The sequence below is a fragment of the Melanotaenia boesemani genome, chromosome 6 (assembly GCF_017639745.1).
Source record: "Melanotaenia boesemani isolate fMelBoe1 chromosome 6, fMelBoe1.pri, whole genome shotgun sequence".
Lineage (NCBI taxonomy): Eukaryota > Metazoa > Chordata > Actinopteri > Atheriniformes > Melanotaeniidae > Melanotaenia > Melanotaenia boesemani.
Window position 1 is genome coordinate 38,818,449 of NC_055687.1, and position 8,045 is coordinate 38,826,493.

The window sequence follows — 8,045 nt, forward strand, 5'->3', positions numbered from 1 at the left end:
TATCAAGACAAAAGAAAATAAGATTATAATAAAATATTCCAGACATCAAGGGAAGCCATTTATATAACATGTGTCCCTTGGTAGAGCAAATCTGTCTGGCAAAATATGGCACACAGACCACCGCTCTGTATGTTAGGCAGAGGTGGGTAGAGTAGCCAAACATTTTACTCAAGTAAGAGTACAGTTACTTCAAAATATTTTTACTCAAGTAAAAGTAAAAAGTAGACCTAAAAAAATTACTCAAGTAAGAGTAAAAAATTACTTATTGAAAAAACTACTCAAGTACTGAGTAACTGTTTAAATGTAACATCGGATTTATTTCTTTGTATTTATAAAATCAGACAATAAAATAAATAAAATGTGCAAATTCTTGTATTTTCAAAAATAAACTAAACAATCAGTAAAAAACAAAATAAATGACATCTTTATAAATAACTTGTACAAGCTTTCAAACAAAAGCTTTTAACAGCAACAAAAAACATACAACATATTGTATGTACTGTATGTGAGAACCCTGCAAACTATTCCAAGTCACAAAACAAACTTCTGATTAACTTTTGCCCTCCAAATGGCTCAGCATGCTTGGCAACCAGAAAATAACATTAAAACAACACTGTTATGGCAAATGTCTGATATGAAGAAGAGGACATGACAGAAGACACTGTGTGTGTGTGCTAGGAGGAGTGTTTTTGTTGTACATGCCACTTTTGAGTCTGTGCATGTGTGGTGCTTGTTCTCACTCAGTGAACTGACGGTTAAGCTTCAACAGTAGCTGGCTCTCAAGATTCTTGCTGTGAAGCTGTGATCGTTTAGCAGTAAACATAAGTCCTGCATGACTGAAAAGTCTCTCGCAGGCTGCAGATGCAGGAAGACCAGTGTTGAGTTTCAGTGAGAGCTTCTTGATGTGAGGAAAGGTGTGCAGTAGATTCATACCTTCAGAGGATGGACATGAAAGGTACCTCTCCAGCTCTCCTGCTTGTGGTTTTCCTGATTTCATGGATGCAAAGAAGTCATCTTCATCAGAGGGACTGCTGTTTGTGCTGCCATCATCGGAGTCTGTGTCTAGGTGATTTCTAATGAAGTCAAGTCCTGCGGAAATTGTTTAAAATAAATAGGTCAGCATACAATTCTTAACCATGGACTTCAAAAGCTGACAAGTCAGAGTTTACAAGCTCAAATTTAAATTAACAAAAAATATAGACAGATACCAGCTTTTAAGATGCACTCCTTTGTTGTCCACAATGTTCGAAATCTTAAGAGTATAAGAGGTAAGAGTATTGCTGCTGCAATCAGCTCAGGGTCCTCCATGGCGCCTCCAAAACGTTTCTGAATCCCATTGAGCAGGGCATCTACTAGAGATCTTCAGACTTTGCAGGATAACTCCAGCCTTATTAGCTTCTCCTGCAACTGGTAAAGTGTTGGCAGCAAAAATCCCATGTGCACAGACGTTTCCCCTTGAAGGATGTTGAGGGCCATGGCAACAGGTTTCATGACAGCAGTGTACTCAGCCAAAAATCCAAATTCAGCAGGATTAAACCTAAAAGAAAAAACCCACACAGATCAGAAATTAAATTAGTTTAGTGGTTTTCAAACTGTTCACACAGAGGACCACCTCAGAAATAGTTTGCTCTCCACAAACTAGTTTATTGAATGCAAAACTAAATCTAGAATAAACCAGTACTAAACCAGAATTAAACTAAAACTAAACTCAGACTAAACCAGTTTAAATGAATTAACAGTGGAATTAACCATGGGTTGTATGCATAACTGTGTTTAAAACATGTCATAAGTCAACTTACATCTTTATCTTCAGTGCTGTGCAGACATTCTGAATTGCTGCCTCTCCTTGCTCTTTCTGAATGCGTACAACTCTCTCCACAGCCAGGAACAGGGAGCTCCAACGTGTTTGAGTTGGTTGGAGGAACTGCAGCTTCCATTCACGTTCCACTATTTCAAAGGCCATGGTTGACCTACTGGTTTTGTTCCATAGAGCAGAACACTTTGCAAAAGCAGATCGAGACAGCCTTTTGTATGTGTCATTGGTCACTGCCGTGGCAGCAGCATCTACTGTAGACATCAGGTTTAGGAGATGGCAGGCACACTTTTGGTGCCTTGGAAGTTGGTATTCAAGGCCTGTATTATCATTCAACACAGCAGAGACATCCTGGATCTCCACCTCCGACTCACACTCATCCTCTGATGCCTCATCATTGGTGATGTCCATCTCCTCCTCTTCATTGGTGACTTCTTCATCTTCGCCATATATTCGAAAAGCTTTTAGAAAGTTGGAACCACTGTCAGTGGTTGTCCTTGTCACCTTATCTCTTATTTGATATTCAGAATGTATCTCTTCTAACGCTGCTGCAAGCACATCAAAGGTGTGTGAGCCTTTAAGAGGCCTACAAGCCAGTGCAGCAGAGTGCCTTTCTAAGGTGCTGTCATGAATCCAGTGGCAGGTCACTCCTAAGTAGCTGCGCTGTCGGGCTGACCAGCAGTCTGTGGTTGTTGCAACATAGTTAACAGTACTGAGCGTTTTTATAATAGTGTTCTTCATTGTTTTGGCAGCTTCCTGTATTTTTGAGCACAATGTTTTTCTTGTCATTACTGTATGCTTAGGCAGTATTGTTCCCATCATAGTCTTAAACGATGGTGTCTCCACCACAGAAAAAGGTAAGTTGGCCTCACAGACAAATCTGATTACAAGATGATCAAATGTTGCCTTGGATACTCGTTGTGGGCTTGAGAAGGGAGAGCTTTGCACTTTTTGCAGGTGGTTCACTTGTAGTCAAGGACCTTCGTTTTCTGTGGGACTCAATTAGGTCTGTGTATTTTTTCATGCTGTCGGTGTGAACCCTCTGTTGACAGAAAAATATAAATGAGGCTTCAAAGTATAACATATTAAGTCATAAAGTTTTATATAGGGGAAGAGTGGTAAATAGTGTGTTGTAGTTGCACTTTAGTTGTGTGATTTATGTACTGGTGCTGAATTTACGCCTCTGAAAAAAGGTTTAACTTACAATATTTCTTGTGCATGAATAGTATACAATGAGAACAATAACACTTTTAAAACATTAGTGATGGGTGCCTTTTTTATTATTGTTAATGTGGTTATTAGATGTACTAACCTTAACGTTAGATGCAGCCCAGATGAAAGAACTGTTGGATGAATTATGACTGATATGTAGGCTAATGATAATGATATGTAATAAAACTATAACGTTATACTTATCGCAACGTGTTTCCTCAAATTAGACGTGGAGTTTTTGAATGCTGAAATGTGGGTTTGTTTTGGTAGGCACAGAAGACACCGCATTACACAGCTGTTCTTTTATGTTTTGCGCAAGCTAAACATGCTTTGAATATGAGGCCAGGGATGTTCGCCAACTTCGCCGTCTTCTGTTGTGTCCTCTTATTCAATTCAGACATTTGCTGCTGCCATTTTTCACTAGTTTTTCGCCATATTTCGTCTTCGGAAGAAAATACTTTCTGCCGCTAATATTTTGTTTCCGTGCAAGTTGCAGCATGGGTACGTCTGATAGGTCAGACGGAGTCATGTGATTATTGCTGCTACATTTGACTGGCGGAACATGGTCATATGGTTATCCACGGGAGAAAAACAAACGTTATAAAGAGAAGTAACGAGTCCACTTTTGCCCAATGTAGTGGAAGAGTAGCGTTATTTGCTCATAAATTTACTTAAGTAAGAGTAAAAAGTACAAGCCATTAAAAATACTCATAGAAGTAATTTTTTTCAAAAAGTTACTCAAGTAAATGTAACGGAGTAAATGTAGCGCGTTACTACCCACCTCTGATGTTAGGATGCTGTCCAGTGTCCTAACATACAGACAGGGTTAAAAAAAACAAAAACAAAAAGACTGAGGGGCAGTGACCACATTGTGCTGGGAGCAAGGTCTCATTAGCAGCCCAGCCCTCCGTGTACTACATGACAAGCCCCCCAGAAGTTGTTTGTGTGTTGTGTTTTTTTGTTTTTCAATGTCTAAGTGTAATTAAACTGAGAGGCAACCACAGGGTGCAGCCAAGGAGACCACTTAGATGGCTGATTTGGGATATTGTGCAATGGCCAACTCTAAAGTGAAGCAGAACAAAATGAGTGAGGTTTATTACAGATAGGTCAGGAGAGGTCTCCAAAATGGCCAATTTGGCCCTGTCTGGCCCATCTTTCTCAAACTGGGGGACATCAGCTTTTAACCCCTTATGCATGAATTTATTGACAAATGTAAAAAACAAAATAAATACAGTCAATAAAACTTTAACAAAGGAAAAAAATTGTGGAATAAAATCAAATACAATTAAATATCAAATACTGGAAATGAAAAACAAAAAATCCAATAGATAATAAATAATATAGAAATAAATGCATAAATAAAGAATAAAAGCAAATAAATAAAATAAACTAGTTTGTTGAAATGAAAAAAAAGGCCAGAAATTATTTGTGTGAAATTGGCGACACCGGGAGCTGAACCCATCTATGTTCTATCAGGCGGTAGAAAACAGCTCCATCCTGCTTCCTGATTCCAGCGTTGGGATGCTGACAGCTGCTCTGGACAGGTTACAGGTTTAAACATCTGGCTGTCTTCTGAGGGTGACAGGGACGACCTTCAGGGGTCAGCAAGGTTTGTCCTGGATATGAATAATCACAGGTACGTTTATTTCTCACAAACATGTTCACTTCTCACATTATAAACTCATCTTGACATCTTTAAACCTTCTTTATCCTGAACACAACTTTCTGCTGCAATCATCCTAGAAACGGAAGAATCCAGCGATGCAGCTGTTCGGGTAAATGTTGGAGAGCTGGAGACAAACTGAAAGATCAGAAGCTTAAACTGCTATTTAACCTTTGTTAAAGTTTTAATGACTGACTGTAGAACAATCAGCATGAGAAATGCTATAAAACATCTAAAGCTCTTTATGTGTTTGCCCAAAAACTTTCAGCCAGTTAGTAGAGTCTGTAGGGAAGAAGAAAGTCGAGACGACAGGTTGGATTTCTAGTTTTACTAAAATAAAAAAACCATACATGATTCTCCTTTTAAATTTTCTGCCAGTTTTGGGTCTGATTTGGGAAACAAGAAGAATTGGACTAATTTTTGTTCAGGAAAAGGGAAAAACAGCCTGCATGGTCATTCTGGTAATAAATGATTAAAAACAACAATCCCTTGTGCTGTTATTAAAGATGAGATATTTTCACCCCGTCCTGGTGAATATAAGTTGATATTCTCTTGGTGTGCAGTTATCATAGTTTTTCTCTCAGACCTTGACCCTGACGTGGCTCAGCGAGCTGAGAGGAACTTGCCGGCTACAGTACTGGACTGCATTTTGTTGGGTTACGAGGCATCAGCTCGGCAGTTGACTGTTTCTTGGGCCCTTCTTCTGGCTCGTTCCAGTTCGGCCATCACAGGAAGGGGACCCTCATACATGTTGGTCTTGATTGCTCGGAGTTTCTCCTGGTAGTCCTTTGGCAAGCCGTTCTGTTCTGCTCCCATCACAATTACCTGCAGCCATTAATGACAATAAACTTCATAATCTCACAATAACAACAAACACCGCAAAAGGAAAATATGCTCCTAAAGATCTTTTAAACCATCAATAAAAGTTGTTGAGCCTTTTATAAAAAAAAATATTACATCTTTTATAGCAGGATTTCATCAAGAAATAGCAAAAACTGCTGTGGAAATTCATGTTTAGAGCCACCACAGAGCAGTAGCATATTAGCATCAGGAAGCTAGCCTCAGCCTTCTGTCTGCGGCGTTCCAGTATCTCGCTGTGGACCGCTGGACCTCTCTGGACGCTGCCAGCTCCAGTGTTTGACAATCCAAAGTTAATGTGAGAAACCGGTTAGACAGACAACAGCAGAGGAACAATCAGGCTGGCAACAGAAGACAAAGGTGTGAATCTGCTGTTGGAACAGTCTGGTACAGATCTGTGAACCCAGCACAGACGGTCCCGACTGTCAGCTGCTAATCGCTCAGTCAGCTCACCAGACCTCTTTTCCAGCTGCTTCTCAAAGATAAACAGACAGGAGTGAATGGAAAGCTGCACCGTTGACCTCACACAAACCAAAACAAGTTCTCATATCCAGCCATGACGTCACAGAGCAGAGAGGGCTCTGTACAAAGGTCCTCAACGCTGTCGTCCACAGCTGCTGCTGACAATAAAGTTATTTACATCCATTTAAAGCCAGTTTTCATGGTGAGACAAGGTGTTTTTAAGTTGTTTTACTGGGTTTTATTTCTGCTGTGTGAAGCACTGCACACATTAGTGCTGATGTGTGATGACGATCTACTCTATTAACTCTGGTGATGTGTTTAACTCCAAACCCTCACAGCTGTAAGGTCATCCTGTAAATAACAGGCTGACAAGTAAAATGACCCATTTAGGGTTTCAGCCTCCAAATCTTTAAATTTGAACATCCTGGCTTAAAACTGGCTTAAAACTGTTGCTGCATCAGCATTAGAAAACACTGGTTGTGATTGGTATGCAATCAATGTGAGTCCAGTGCAACATTTAGAAAACATTGGAAAAGTTGGAAAGTTCTGCTTGAATTTTAAAGTTTGGTCCCATGAGTGAGACAGACAGGAAAAGAAACCACCACCACCTTTACATCACAGTGAGAGTGAAGTGCTGATGGTTAGTGACATAATCTGTTGTCACCTCTCAGTTCTGGTGACTAGTTCTGTTCCCCTGATCTAGGGGAGTCAAACTCAAACACACAGTGGGCCAAAATAAAGAATAGGAACAAGCTGAGGGCCTGACTGCTTCAATATTTATTAAAAACCTTTTTAAAATGACCTTGTTGCACTATAAAACCACATTATTAATTAAATTTGACGAATAAAAAACTTGAAACTTGAGAGATGATCCCGCTCCTCCTTTCCCAGGAGACATGATCCTTCTTGCCTTCAGTATGAGAAAGTCAGAGGAGGATCTCGTTTCTCTCTTTAAGGCCCTGTTTACACCACAATGCTGTCGACACCTAACGCTTCTGTTGTTTTCTGGTGCTATGAGGAGGCGGTGCACATCTGGGTGTGGCGTTGAAGCTTCGCTGCCCGCTAGAGGCCTGGCATGCGCACTGCATCGTCTCTGGTGCTCCTGCACGGACACGTTTTCATTCAGCTGTCGTGCCCCGTGAACACAGGGGGGAAATGTTGTGTAAACAGACCTAAAGGAACATTTATGGATGCAGCAGTGAAATCTACCGAAGTTCGTTCACCTGCTGTCACCATCCAGACTGAGCCGCTGCCTGATCGTTAAAAGTTTATTAGATCCAAACTGAACATCGTCTTTATTAGCCGGAGAAAACCACGACAGAAATGTCTGATCTCCATACTTATTATTATTTCATTCTTTTCATTTTGTATTGCAGAAGAACTAGACACTTATCACCATCTTCATCCTCATCATCATCCTCATTTTTAGCCTCATCATCATTCTTAAAATCATGTCTCACCATAATCCCCTCATCCTCGCCCTCCTCATCATCCTCCTCCTTCTCATATTCTCATCATCATCCCCATAATCATCATCATCATCTTCACATGTATCCTCATCATCATTCTCATCCTCATCATCATCATCCTCCTCCTCCTCATCATCATCATCCTCACATGTATCCTCATCATCCTCCTCCTTCTCATATTCTCATCATCATCCCCATAATCATCATCATCATCTTCACATGTATCCTCATCATCATTCTCATCCTCATCATCATCCTCCTCCTCCTCATCATCATCATCATCCTCACATGTATCCTCATCATCATTCTCATCCTCATCATCATCCTCCTCCTCATCATCATCATCCTCACATGTATCCTCATCATCCTCCTCCTTCTCATATTCTCATCATCATCCCCATAATCATCATCATCATCTTCACATGTATCCTCATCATCATTCTCATCCTCATCATCATCATCCTCCTCCTCATCATCATCATCATCCTCACATGTATCCTCATCATCATTCTCATCCTCATCATCATCCTCCTCCTCATCATCATCATCCTCACATGTATCCTCATCA

The 8,045-nt window shown here is 40.4% G+C and overlaps 1 protein-coding gene and 1 long non-coding RNA gene across 2 annotated transcripts in view; both read right to left on the minus strand.

Annotated features, from left to right (window-relative positions):
* Positions 1-290: 290 nt before the first annotated feature.
* Positions 291-1,958, minus strand: LOC121641853. The gene is made up of 3 exons (XR_006010803.1): positions 1,800-1,958; positions 1,209-1,537; positions 291-1,089 (listed from the first exon to the last, which is right to left on the minus strand). It is a non-coding gene; the product is annotated as an uncharacterized LOC121641853 (long non-coding RNA).
* A 2,434-nt stretch (positions 1,959-4,392) lies between these two features.
* ggctb (gamma-glutamylcyclotransferase b) overlaps positions 4,393-8,045 on the minus strand; it is an 8,900-nt gene continuing 5,247 nt past the window's right edge. Inside the window, exon 4 of the mRNA XM_041988201.1 lies at positions 4,393-5,513. Within this exon, the coding sequence (XP_041844135.1) occupies positions 5,346-5,513 (168 nt within the window). The 3' untranslated portion in view covers positions 4,393-5,345. The remainder of the gene's footprint in view (positions 5,514-8,045) is intronic.